Source organism: Eubalaena glacialis, chromosome 3 (genome assembly GCF_028564815.1).
Source record: "Eubalaena glacialis isolate mEubGla1 chromosome 3, mEubGla1.1.hap2.+ XY, whole genome shotgun sequence".
NCBI lineage: Eukaryota > Metazoa > Chordata > Mammalia > Artiodactyla > Balaenidae > Eubalaena > Eubalaena glacialis.
Window position 1 is genome coordinate 190,220,438 of NC_083718.1, and position 14,491 is coordinate 190,234,928.

At 42.1% G+C, this 14,491-nt stretch overlaps 1 protein-coding gene across 10 annotated transcripts in view; it reads right to left on the bottom strand.

Annotated features, from left to right (window-relative positions):
• Window positions 1-14,491, bottom strand: part of CAMTA1 (calmodulin binding transcription activator 1) — an 898,980-nt gene that overhangs the window by 808,797 nt on the left and 75,692 nt on the right. The window contains exon 4 of one of the 10 annotated variants that reach the window (XM_061187138.1): window positions 6,339-6,579. The exons of the other annotated variants lie outside the window; for them this stretch is intronic. Within the exon in view, the coding sequence (XP_061043121.1) occupies window positions 6,571-6,579 (9 nt within the window). The 3' untranslated portion in view covers window positions 6,339-6,570. Of the gene's footprint in view, window positions 1-6,338; window positions 6,580-14,491 lie in introns of those variants that run through there. 10 annotated transcript variants of the gene reach the window in all.

Here is a 14,491-nt window from a genome sequence, read left to right on the forward strand (position 1 = left end):
CAGTACTATGGATTCGGCCACTCTCCTAAGAGGACTGAATTTTGATTTATAAATGGTATTAACATGAGCTAAAGTACTTCCGAGTTCTACCATTCTGGGGACGAGTCTTTAATGTGAAGATACTGATACATGTCCTGGTGTCACACGGGCTCTTCTTCCAGTGAGAACCCCCTACTTCCTTTAAAAGAAACAGGAACGATAGGGTCACACACCATTAAGCAAAGCAGACAACCGCCCTCCTGACCCTCTAAGATGTTTCCCTGTGAAATAAGGAACATCTTCAGTATTGGTTCTACCAAGTGGGAAACAAATGAGCGAGATGTAGGTGGTAAAAACACACCTATATCCATTAGTAGAGAATTCAGGTGTATAAGTGCCTCCCTGCACTGAATGCCAGAAAACCGTGTGCCTGGATAAGTAAAAGACTATGAGGAACGGTAAGAAATTGGGGGTCAAGGAGGGGATGAACCCCAAGAGGTCAAAGTGAACTGCCTGCCCCCTACCTGCACGGCTCTGGCCTCCTGCTGACAGGGATATAGCAGAGCAAATGGCCAGGGTCACTGGGGGCAGGTTTTTTCCCAGAAATGATAAGACCTGAGATTTGTCTTTTCCTGGTATCCCAGTGATGGTTTCTTTTTTTCATTCTGCAGTTGGCTGGTCACTCGGGTCACCGTGACACAGCACAGAGGACACACATGAGGCAGGCAGCACCCGTCCCATCTCAGTCCTGCACTGCTACACGGGGACAGAACCTGAAACGTCAGGATGATAGGGCTCTAATTTAATACTGTATTTAGCTGATGATCCTAAATAACACTTTGTCAGCTTTTGTAATCTAGCACAAAACCACATGCCTTGTGATATACCAGCTGGGCTCTGGTAATGCCCTTGACTTGAGGCTTAAAAGCTTTGGCTGGGACATAACTTTGATGTATTGAATTTCCATTTCAAACTGCGATGATTATCCCTGGCTTTGGCATCGCACAGAGTGCTACCAAAATTAGATTATGGCTAGTTAATAAGACTACCTCTCCCCTCTGGTCCACTTCTGGGAGCGCCGCTGCTACTCTCTGCTTTGCTTGTTTGCAAGATCAAAAAGCCACGGCTGTTTAGTTTACAGGATGCGGGGATAAGAACCATCTGCCTGGTCTGGTGTTTCTTTAATTAAAACTTTAATTACAGATATATCTCTGCACAGATACGTGCAGTCTATCAGCTCCTGTTCTTAATTACCTGTGCTAATGACAGCTGAAAGGAAGAGTGAACGTTTGCTGGGTGTCTCCTACGTGCCAGCACTTGTGCCAGATGCCGTAAAACATGCCAGAGCAGGTAAGAGAAACCCAGAGTCAAACGGCCGCCAACAACTTGCCACCCTCCCTGCCAGTCCTCTTCCCATTGCTACGGAAGAAGGAGAAATGTCCTTCGGGCTTCTCCCAGGGGAAAATGAGGGGCGGAGAGGGGTGAAATACTCCAAAGGATCAATAAGAAGAGAGAGGAGAACTCGGCATCACAGGCTGACTAATACCCACGTTCTGTGCGGGCACACGTGTCTATCACACGGTATATTTCTGAACCCACCTAGAGACACATGTGGAAAGTGGAAAGTCTGGTCTAAATCCTATGATTCGGAGGCATGTCACCTGGTGCCACGGTAACCAGGGCCACGGTTTCCCAGGGAGATAACACCCACAAATGAGAACAAACAGGAGATGCTTCCCGTTTGCTCCTGACTGTGCCATGATCCCGCCGCCGCCTTGGCCTTCAGTCACCCCCCTGCTGGCGAGGGCAGATTTTCACTGAAGAATGACAAAAAATATCTTTTCACACTTGGACCATGTTTCTTGGTCTCCTACTGCCTCCAGAGGGGTTAAATGCCATCCAAACTGCCCCCCAAGGGGCCTGCTCAGCGCAGGGGCTCCTCCTACCCACCACCCTACCCACCAGGGCCGGGTATTTCTCCGTCATCTCCCGCGGCACACAGGTCACCGCGCACGGCCACAGGACATCCACACGCCCCGGCGCTGGCTCTGCTCCCCTCCCCGGGCAGCAAGTCTGCATTGGCTGAGGGCCTCCGGGAAGGGCTCGCCCTCTCAGCAATGGCTGCTCGTCACCAAAATGGGGGGCCTGACCCTGACCTCAGAACTTAAGCAGCAAATACACTAAAAGCCGGATGCAAGTGCCTCTAGAAGGGTCAAGTCCATCATTGTCCAGCACTCTGTCCTAGTTAGTGATGGCGTTTCTCAAATTGTCATGCCAAATTATCTAAATTTTCAAGATAAAGCACCCAACTTAAGGTTGATGATCACAAACAAAATCTGACAACTTTCAGGGTGACTCAGGGTAGCGCCTTCACCTCTGAAAGATCCCAGGACATACCGAGACGCGTCAACTGCTAGGAACACCCGCGATGTGCCCGGCCCCCTTGCAGGATTTCAAGTATTTACAGTCTGATGACAGATACACTCAGAAGCATCTGGCAGACGATGGAGAAAAAGAGAAACAGAGGAAAGATAAGAGAGGGAAGGGTTGGGGAGGAGAGGGAAGGAGGGTTGTAAAAAATAAATGCACGCAAGCAGGGCAGAGAAAAGAAAGTGAAAAGGCGAAGGAGAAAGGAGACAGCCCACTACTTCATTTCGCCCCATGAGCGATCTCAAACCCAGTTTTTGTGATGGTCAGATGCCCACTTCCAGAAGACTACATCCTACCGAAAGGACAGCTGGGACTCTTCCCACAAAAAGGCTGCTGGTTGCTGGTGAGTGCACCACCAAACTGGCCCACAAAGGCCCACTGTAGCTTACAATGCAGCTAACTATAGAATTAACAGCATTGGCCCGTGTTCTGGAAGCATGGGTCCACACATGCAAAGATTAGTGACAGTTTTTTCTTACTTACAAGTAACATAAACATCCTGCATCTTTGTGCTGTTGATCAATGGTTCTCTGCTAGAACAGGCAGCTCAGAGTCTGGGATGGAGCTAGTGCTCCACATTTTAAAGCTGTACAAGGGATGCTGGATGTGCAGCCAAGAGCAAGGAAGCCGCTGCTACGGAGCCCCTCAAGGCGCCACGCGAATGGTGGGGCCTTCCTGGTGATGCGGGTGGTGGGGTGCTGGAGGCCTCACTAAGTAAGTCTGGGGCACTGACGGCTGAGGGACACTAATGCATGCGGAGGAGGCCCCTGCAACCAAATGGCAGAATCTCTTGTCAGGGGTGCAGCCAGGTTTGCCGGCAAACACAAGGCAGCAGGTACCAGAAGGGCAGCACCTGGATTTAAGTCCCAGTTTTGCAATCTACTAGGGGTGTGACCCTGCACGAGTTTATTTAACCTACCTGAGTGGCGGTGTTCTCAGGTGCAAAACAGGGTTAACAAACACCACCAACCTCATAGATAAATGTATATAATTATGTGGAAACACTTGGGAATATGTGACACATAGCAGTGACTTTCTTCCCCCTTATTCTACTGAGGATGAAGCAGTGAAGCCTCCTACAGCAAGGTAAAAATCTCTCAACACATAAATGCTTTCTGACTCCGTGAAAGCTCACTAGACAGCTGGCTGAAGCTGAGAGAATGAGTAAGTGCTGACTAAGTAAAGGATGGGGTCTCTCCCACGGGTCTTTCCTGTGTCTCCATAGCCAAAAATAGCTAAAACAGAAGAACCTATCAACAAAGGGCCAATCAGCTCTTAATTATCTAAACTTTTCTTCCTAAAAGGTTAGGAGCCCAGATTTAACTTGCAGCACCTGAACTTGCATTGTTTTAGAGGTGCCTGATTCCCATAAACTATCCAGTGCCTCTGCCTGTAAGCATGCCTAGGCCTCCAAGACAATAGTAGAATACTAACAGGGACACTCTTTCAAGTTTAGTTTTCTGCAAGGTGTAGAAAATTCCATTTCATGAAATTCCATTTCATGGGAACTCCCAGGCCGCCTGGGTTTCTCCTGGTGCGCAGGATCGGGCCCGGATGCCACAGCCATGGCCACACTGCCTGCCGGCTGCTGCTCTAAGCACACACTTCACGTGCAGCAGCTCACCTAGGACTCTTCATGCCCCTCTGAGTAGGTACTATTATTATCAACCCCCCTTTAAAGAGGAGGAAGCTGCAGCACAGAGGGGTAAGATAACTGTCTCGATCCGACCACCTGCAAAGGGCCGAGGCGGGATGCGACGCGAGGCAGCCTGGCCCCAGCGCCCACGCTCCCGGCCGCTCCCCAGAGGATGCACTACAGCAGCCTCTCAGCACGAAGACTGCCGCTACTGAGAGCACGGCCCTCGCATGAGGTTTACTTTCAAAGGCACCTTTCTTCTGGGTTCCCAGGGTGTCCGTCACGCATTTTCATTTATCCTGCCAACAACCCTAAGAAGCAAGTAGGAGACATATAACATCTACGTTTCACACAGGATAAAACTGAAGTCGAATCAGTGAAATGTTCTACACACTCCTGTACGTTAAGTGGAACAACTGATTTCACTGTTTTCAACCCTAACGTGGAAGTCTTTTGAAGTCTTGCTATCTGAGTTTCTGAGTTTTGTGTGTCGCTACCTCACAAGATACCCCTGGCACATCTAGAGACCCGGCTGGTCCAAAGCAGGTTTTCTGACTCTCAGCCTAGGGTTTTCTCACTGAATCATGCTCACAGAAACTACATCCATGTGGCTTACAACTCACTAGAATTGCTAAATACTAACCAAATAAACACTGCTCATTGAAAATAGGTAATGAATGTGTCCGTATACCAGCTCTCTTTGACGTAATTGCAAAATAAAATTATCACAATGAAAACATTTCTCTTGGGTGCCTATTAATGTCGCCTTAGCTCCTACTGGACTTATGAATAAAGTATTTGACTGTCTCTAGAGGACCTAGGAGCCTTCAGGGAGATGTCAAGAGGCCCTGATTCTGTCAACAGGGAGCTTGTGACTCTCATCAGCTAGCTCCCCCTCAGGGGTCGGGCAGGTATAGGGCTGCTTAAGCAAGAGGAGTGGAGCAGACCGCCACTCACAGCCCCTTTCAGCCCTGTGACGCCTGTTCAATAAACTCCAAGCTACACATTATTCTTCTGGTGCTAGAAGGATACGGAATCCATTCCTATGCAACTCTGAAAGCATTATCATTAAAAAAAAAGAAAATCACCTTAAAATGCAAGGTTGGATAAATAAATGCTCCTAACTTCTAGAACATTCATTCCATGTGCTTTCTGGTTTTGTAATCATGGGATGTTTTACCTACTCATAGTTCTCAGCTCTGACATTTTGCAATTCTGTGAAAAGATACCCAACAGGCCAAAGGCAATTTCCCAGGTATGTAAGTATAACAGACAAAGACGAGCTAGTAAGCCTGAAGAAGTGTTCCTAAGAGTTCCAATCTCCAATGAGCAGCTCACTACAACTAATTTTAATTTGTGGTTCTAATGAATGACATAAACTTTTATAGGTATCAACAAAGCTCAGAGAGGACTTAAATCCATTTCAGTGCTCATTTAGCAGCTTCAGCTGTGTGCAATTAAAGCATCAGCATTAAATGTTGGAGAATAAAATAATGAGACACTTAAAAAATAATCTGTGCTTCAGCAGGCCATGCTAGGAGATTTCACATGATTTTTTTTTTTTAAAGAACATGATTTCTAAGGAATATTTTGTCAGTTCCAAGAACTAACTCAAGTTTCATTTTTTAGATTTCAGTTTTTTTGCTTTTGAATAAGAATTTTTTGAAAAGTGGAATACAATTAAAAATGCATTGTCTGAAAAACAGTCATGAAACAGCATATGGCATAAAGCAATCTGGTATATGGACCATCACAGCTGACTGACCAGGTTTCAGCAGAGACAAAAGGCCACTTTTGATCAGGTTAAAAATGTTGCTCATTCTTTACTTATACCTCAAATAAAGAATAAAATACTGAAGGAGGGGGAAAGGTGAATTTTGGAAATGAGACAACTTTCTTATCTTCCAGCCCGTACATGGAATTAAAGGGCTAAACTTTTCCTCCCACCAACACTTGAAAATATAAAATGTAATGTGAGGTTGTAGAATGTGGCAGCTGAGACCAGTAAGTTCAAGTTGCCACTATTTCTGAAACATGAGTTAATCTGCAAAGGAAGGGGTGTGTGGTGATCGTGAGGGGGTGTGTGTGAGAAGGGGCGGGGCAGGGGCATGGAGGGGTGGGGCTCTGGGTGTCCACCATGTATGCGAGTTATGCGTGAACACCAAGTTCATTTGGCTATTGCAAAACATGAATAGAAGAGGAAATATACTGCATGGGGAAATGCACTCATTAAACTTAAATTTTAAAAGGATGAAAACACAGATTACACTTTATTTTTAAAACTGAAATGAATTTTAATACAGAAAATGAAGACAGCATTTTGCAAATTTATCGCTCAAAAGGGTATCTCTATTTGAGGAAATCAGCGTGTTACACTTTGAGAGATGAAATGTTACAGCTTGTACACCAAAATCAAAAAATGAAATTAAATTAAAAAATGAAATGGTTACCAAGGTAATGCAGGTCAGGGGATCAAAGGTGAAGGGTCACACATTATTAAAAAGAAATCCAAAAGGACGGCTGCATCATGATCTCTGCAAAACAAAGGAGCTCCAGTAAGTAAAACTAATATCTCCGAGAATTTAAAATCAAGTTCTTGAAAAGAAGACTCCCCGGTAATTGAACACAGTCATTCCTGATTCCGTGTAGAGCCATTTTTATTTAGGTACAACACCAAATTTTAATTACCTTTTTGTAAAAATTTAACCATTCAATCATATTAAAACCCCAAATATCCCCCATTATAAGTGACTAAGAAGTGCTGACAATTCCACTGGATCCCAGACCCTGTTTTCTGGAAATGACAGTGTTTGTTAAGTTGCCAACATATCAGAAATCTAATTTGGTCACAGCGTGGTGAGTTTTTTTCCTCTCCTCAAGGAATGAGTTCCAAAATTGAGTTTTTGCAAATTTGTTTCATTTGAAGTAGCTGCATAAAATTTCCATTATTGGAACATTTAGTATAACAATGTTCTAGAAGACAGCAATAAAGTGATACATGATAAAATAAACTGTGTAACTATACCTATTAAGATCTGTTCTCACATTCAACTCTCACTGCCGGGGCGGGGGGGGGGAAACACGACATTTTAAGCAAAATAACTTGCTGTCTCCACTGGAATTACACAGAATCAATAGAAGCTTGACACCAGCAATATCTTAACAACGGAAAAAGAGTATATGACAATTTAGGCCTCAATTTCCTGTTATTATTTACTCATCTCCCTCATTAACAAACTAAAAAGGACATTAATAAACCTTAAAAGGACAGAAAGGGCTAAGGTTTTGTTTTGCATCACGTGGCCACCACGGATATCATGACACACATACTTATTAACTTTGCAGCAATAGCAAGCATAACGATTAGGAGTTACAGTAAATAATTTCCATATTCCTTTCACTAGTAAATAAAATGACTACTATTAGTGATCTTTAGTCTCATCGCTAAAACTAAACTTGAGCAGGCTACACTTCCCTGATTTCAGGATCCAAATTCCTTACTTGTTGCTGGACAGGCAATAGAAACAATGCTTCTCCCTCTACGAGGGTACATGGGAGCATCACTAGCAAAAAAGGACTTTAAGTACCACTCCTTCTTCCAGTCTCCTAGTTTAGTTTCAATCTCACAATTATCTAACATTTGAGTTTACCTTGATAAAATCAAATTCCCAAAATACTTCCATATTAAAATATAGACAACTGCCCCAAAGGATTTTATTAAGAGGAACAGAATACTCTTTCTGGTGGCTTAGAGCAATCAATAAATAAACTCTATAAAGATTTTGTTCCCCCGATTAGGTTTTGTTAAAAAATAACTTGCAGAGCTTCATGCACTAGACACAAGTGTGTTAGCGCCTCAAGGCCACATTTCTAAAAAACGACTTTTTTTTAAGTTCCAGAGCTACTGAAAAGTAAACTAGCATTTCATTTATCTGGGATGCTCATCTCATGTAAAGTCTGTCACATACGTATTTGTTGCTGGGAGGCATGCAAGCAATTTTGAACACTATAGAAGAAATCGATACCCCATCAAAACAAGGTATATGTTGTTTTAGTAGCACTGTTATTCAGACCACTTTAGCACGTTTGTAAGAAAAGGCAAGAAGCCAGCAAGTATATCATTAGCCAAGTTTTGTTTTATTAAAATATTTCCTATTAAAAATGAGAAAAAGTATATTCAGATCAAATATATGTACCCCTTCATTATCAAAACACATGTATTTATTTTAAAACTTCTTGACAACAAGAGGAGAATACTTATAGATGCTTCTCGAAATTCTAAATCATTTCTAAAATTCACCGACTCAGAAAAATGTGTTAGCCCAAATTTTCTACTAGCTTAAGCCCTGCCAAAAGTTGCACACACCAGCCTATGCCAACATGATGTGATCCCCAAGTATAAGGAACTGCTCTTTGAGGACCTGAAAGCATTACAACCAACCAAATTCCCACAAATAATTTCATGGAAATGAATATAATCTAAGTAATAAACACAAAACAAACAGAACACTCCCCACCTAGGCACTTAGAAGTTCCAACAAACAATCTGAATAAATTTGTGCCAGTAATGATAACATTTTAGGTGATCTAAGAAAATCTGTAATACGAAGGACTTCAGCTAATGTTTTCAAATGTGTTTGCTATTTGGAGTGGAAGAAGGGAAGGGCTACCAGGAAGGAGTTTACCACGTCCCTAATATTCAAGGATCCTAGAATATAATTTAATAAGTAATAAGAGGGTTAGAAACAGCCAGGGGCCAGCACAACTGGGGAGCATGGATTCAGCCGCAACAACAGAGAGCTGAGGCCAGAGCCCCTTTGTGGAGGCAGGTATCTGGGACACACATCCTTCTTCCCTGTCAGAAACAGTCAGACTGTCAGAAACAGTCTGACACCTGCCTACTTAACCGGAAGTCTGTTGAAGCAATAGTTCTGCTCCAAATTCTAGAGGCTATGGGACCTGAGGAGCTTTTTGTTTTTTCCCAAAGGATTGGCCCAAGCTGAAATTTAGGCAACAAAACATTCTACTAGCCCCATTCCTGGGCCCCAGACAGAGTGCCTCAAGGACTACGAATGAAATGGATTCATACATACCAATACATGCAAAGATTCAGGGTGTAGGTGGGGGGGGGGGTTTCTTTAACCCAAAACAAATCCTAAGTGGCAGAACTAGCACTTTTACATCAAGGGGTAGAGAAGGAGAGTCCTCTTCCAAATGATAAGCAGTAACTGAACTAAACAGGGAATGCTCAAAAATCCTACTAACTCCTAAAACCTTAGGAACATAACTAGCATATACCCTATCCTCAACCTAAAACTGGAAAGAAAACTGTACTCCCGCACTGGTGAGTTATGTTACTGAAATAAGAAACACACCAAGTTTCACTTTCACAAGACCAACAAGTCACTGGAGTTCTAGCAAAGAAGACTGCCAAGGAAATTCTCACCCATATTAAGCTCTCACTTCCTGGACTTTTTGTAGGGATATGTTTTCCAACATGCTCAATTTGTACTCTAAGTTTTTGGGGGGTTGTTTTTTGCGGTTTTTGCTTTGGTTTGGTGTTTTTTGTTTGTTGTTGTTGGTTTTTGGGTTTTTTTATTTTGGGCCAAGGACCAGCCAGCATTTATAAGCAAAGAGAATTGGTTCATTTCTCAACTAAACAGACATAGAACAAAGAATGTCATTTCTAATAAGGTTAAATCATGACAGGAATGCTGCCATTCTCACCTCAAGCATATTACTTTCAAAACACATAGAAGAACCAGAAAGAAATAAAAAAATAAAGAGCCAAGAAAATTCAGAGAGTCAGAGAAGCTACGAGACAGTTGAAGAAACCCATTAAAATAGAGCCCTATATGTTTTACTAATTCTTTACAAAATGGCTATTAACTCAACAATATAATGCTCTCTGCAGCAGAAACTAATCTCGTCAAGTGTATTCAGAGAGTAAAAGGAGAAATGTCCAGCCAAAAGTTTATTACAGTGATGAGGCAGAAAAAAATTTTAATCTATAAACATAAATAAATAAATCACCAAAACGTCACTCAATAAAACAGGTAATTCACTAGAATAAAATGCACTTGAGCTAAGTATATCCTTCTGTTAAGTGGGGATTATATTTCTATTACTCTTTCATGTTAGAATTTGTTAGTTTTTTCAGCATATTAGAAATACTGCCTGGCTGAAAAACCAAGAAAATAAAAGCATTTCGTCTCCATGTTTGTGGCTCCTCCAAGTGGGGCCCAGGGCAGCACAGCCAGCAAGAGGTACCCCCTCCCTGACCCCCTTCCCACAACAGACACCATCTCTGCCATTTTTTTCAACCTTTCTGAAAATATATTTCCTCTGTCAAGCTTCTCAAAGATAGTCTGTTCTAAAATATGTGCCTGTTTCTCAAAACATTTTATAAATGATACAGCAACATACACCTACAATCATCATATTATTTCTGCTACAATCCTCAAAAAGAAAACAAAAGCTAAAACTACAAGTTAAATACCTTTCTACCTAGGACTTTATCCTCAACAATATAATTTTTTCCCTAATAGCTTCAAAGATTTCACAAAAGGAGAAAGCAAGTGGGAGGAAGGGACTGCCATGAGCACAAGGGAACTCTTAAGAGTGATGGATACACTCATTCTGGTGGAATGGTGATGGCCATGGGGTGTGTGCATGTGCACACTTCTCAAAAGTATGTGCAATTTATTATATGCCAATTATACCTGAAAAAAGCTATTTAAGAATGGGGTCAGAGACTGAAAAACTCTAAATTCACCAAGCATTGGGCAGAGTACTCAAGCACTGTGTAGAAGGCCTCAGGAGTGGAGAAAAAATTAGCCTTAGACTGAGCACTACTGCAGACCCACCTAACAAAGCAAAACCCTAAAGGTTCAAACTGCTTAAAAGTAACTTAGTTGCATCCCAGAACAAAGTTCAAGAAGAATTAAAGGGTCCTGCTTTCTTAAATCTAGTCTGTCAATCTCCCACCTTTTAATCAGGATGTTTAGTCCATTTACAGTTAATATAATTATAGATATGGTTGGGTTTTAGTGAACCATCCTGTTGTTTTCTATTTATTTCCTGTGTTCTTTGTTCCTTTGCTCTTCCTTTCTGCCTTCTTTTGGATTAATCAAGTATTTTTTAGTTTAAAAAAAATTTTTTTTTAAAGAATGGGGGCGGTCAAAAGGCAGGGACTTTGCCCTCTCCCTGCACACTTTAAACCACACAGCCATGCTGTAGCCACCATGCAGAAGAAGCCAAGAGTCACAGGGGAGACAGTGGGAGCCACCTTCCAAGCCACTGAACCAACCAATTCTGGAACCACCTGGTTCTGGTCTTCTTAGGTGAAATAATAAAAGTAATCTCATTGTTTAAAATAAATGCATATAGCACAGGGAGATCAGCTCAGTGCTTTGTGACGACCTAGAGGGGTGGGAGGGAGGCTCAAGAGGGAGGGGATATGGGGATATATGTATGCATATAGCTGATTCACTTTGCTGTACAGCAGAAATTAACACAACATTGTAAAGCAATTATACTCCAATAAAGATGTATATAAATAAATAAATAAATAAATAAATAAAAACTGGGCAAAGAAACTGGAAAAAATTTTTAATAAAATAAATGCATAAATACATAAATATTATATATTTAAAACATTTGATACTGATTACTAGCTTTCATATTAGCCACAAACCTGAAATTACCATAGTTTCTAAATTGAAAATCAAGGCACAATATGACAGTTTCTCTAAGAGACTTGAAAAATCAGCTTTAGACATACTCCTAGCTTTGCAAATGATATGCAAATTCACCAAATATTCTTAAATTTCTTCCTCAGATTTAGCATTTATATTATGTCAACTCTATCACAACTGAGACCCGTTCCTTTCAGGTACTATCCCCACTAGGGAAAAAGAATAATACAATATATGCCGAATTTCCCCAAACACAAATTTATAAGAAATAAAACAAAAGTGAAACAGACCCACCCAGTGTTGACTTTATTTCTATACAACCCGTTTTTAAGCTTACTAACCTACACGCAGTGCTTTCTTTAATTGCTCTACTGGCTTCCTACAATGACAGTCAGAACGATTAGACTCCAACATTTCCCACTTCCTCTAGTCATTGATTCTCAAGCTTCAGATGAATAAGAATCCCTTATTTAAACCAAGTCATTTGTAAAAATAGTTCTCAAGTCCTTCCCCTAAGAGATTACAGTTTAGTACATCAAAAGAGAAGCTAAACAATCTGCATTAGTAAAACCCCAGGTGAGTCTGACTACAACAGTCCACAATCCTCACTTCAAGAAAAACTGGCCAGGACTTCCCTGGTGGCACAGTAGTTAAGAATCCGCCTGCCAATGCAGGGGACACGGGTTCAAGCCCTGGTCCAGGAAGATCCCACATGCCATGGAGCAACTAAGCCCGTGCACCACAACTACTGAGCCTGCGCTCTAGAACCCACAAGCTACAACTACTGAGCCCGCACGCCACAACTACTGAAGCCCGCGCGCCTAGAGCCCGTGCTCCGCAACAAGAGAAGCCACCGCAATGAGAAGCCTGCGCACCACAACAAAGAGTAGCCCCCCCTCGCCACAACGAGAGAAAGCCTGCACGCAGCAATGAAGACCCAAAGCAGCCAAAAATAATTTTATTTATTTACAAAAATATTTAATGTTTTATTTGTTTATTTACTTCAAAGAAGAGAAAAGAAAAACTGCCCAGGTGGGTCTACCACATCCTCCAACCTCCACACACACCCGCCTCCTGCAGACACCCAGGCACAGATGTCAGAGCTGCCAAAGGGTAAAGAAACAAATTCCAGCTGCTATCAGCTTAAGGTGGCCCTTAAGTTTTTAAATGCCAATGGATGCCTAAAAAGTCTCTAAAACCCCAAAGAATAAAGCTATACTGAAAGATAAGGTAGCTATATAAGATACAAGGAGTTCTTTTCCAATTAGAATCAATTCTAGGTTCCAGTAATAGCTCTACCACTTACTACTTCTATGACCTTGGACAAATTATTTAGCTTTTTTAACTAAGCCACATTTTCTTCATTTATAACATGAAGATAACAACATCCCTACCTTATAGGGTTGCTATGAGTATTAATGAAAATAAGTAATATAAACTGAGTAGCATGGTGCTTAGGACTTAAAAAGCAATAAACATAAAGAAGACGTGGCATATATATACAATGGAATATTACTCAGCCATAAAAAGGAACGAAATTGAGTTATCTGTAGTGAGGTGGATGGACCTAGAGTCTGTCAGACAGAGTGAAGTAAGTCAGAAAGAGAAAAACAAATACCATATGCTAACACATATATATGGAATCTAAAAAAAAAAAAAAAGAAAAAATGGTTCTGATGAACCTAGGGGCAGGACAGGAATAAAGACGCAGACGTAAAGAATGGACTTGAGGACATGGGGAGGGGGAAGGGTAGCTGGGACGAAGTGAGAGAGTAGCACTGACATATATACACTACCAAATGTAAAATAGATAGCTAGTGGGAAGCAGCCGCATAGCACAGGGAGATCAGCTTGGTGCTTTGTGACCACCTAGAGGGGTGGGATAGGGAGGGTGGGAGGGAGACGCAAGAGGGAGGGGATGTGGGGATATATGTATACGTATAGCTGATTCACTCTGTGATACAGCAGCAACTAACACAACAATGTAAAGCAATTATACTCCAATAAAGATGTTTTTTAAAAAAAAGCAATAAACACTGGCTCTGTGATTACTATGATTATGATGCTGATCATCTTCCATTCTTTTGCTTATCTGATTCTTTCCAAGGTTTACAAGAGGGATACTGCTATCCCCATTTTTTCAGATGAGCAACGGTTAAGGTTCAAGATGTAAATCTTAAAAATGTCAGAGCTGGAATTGAAACTCCATCTGTCCAGGTCTGTCCTACTCCACGGCTCTGGCCCTGACAGGTATGGAAGGTGCTCCGCCAGCCCTGACAGCCTCCCATGTCCGTGCTCTGCACAGGGCTCTGCACACTGAGGTTCCCAATCATGTTTGGGGAATAAGGCAATGAATGAATAGTAAGGTCCTCAGGGGCAGCAGAGGGGAATGTACTCTTGTAGATCCACTACCGTACATATCCCACCGCCCCTTACACAATGCATTTAGAAGGATACATGTGAGACTTCAATCAGGGGAACCACAGATATAAATTCAAGAACTTGCACACAAAAAAAGGAAGAGTAATGATTTTCCACTCTGCAGTTCTACTCACTAATTTAACTTAAAGACAAATTCATTCGTTCAACAAATGTATATTGAGCACCTAACCATGGGGCAGGCTCGGTTACTAGGTGCCCGGGATGTGTGGTGAAGAGCAGAGAAGAGGTCCCAGCTTTGTCTATCTTAGCCACTGAGGCGAGGATTCAGACACAGAACAAGTCATTTCAAGCACCATAAGCAGAGTGC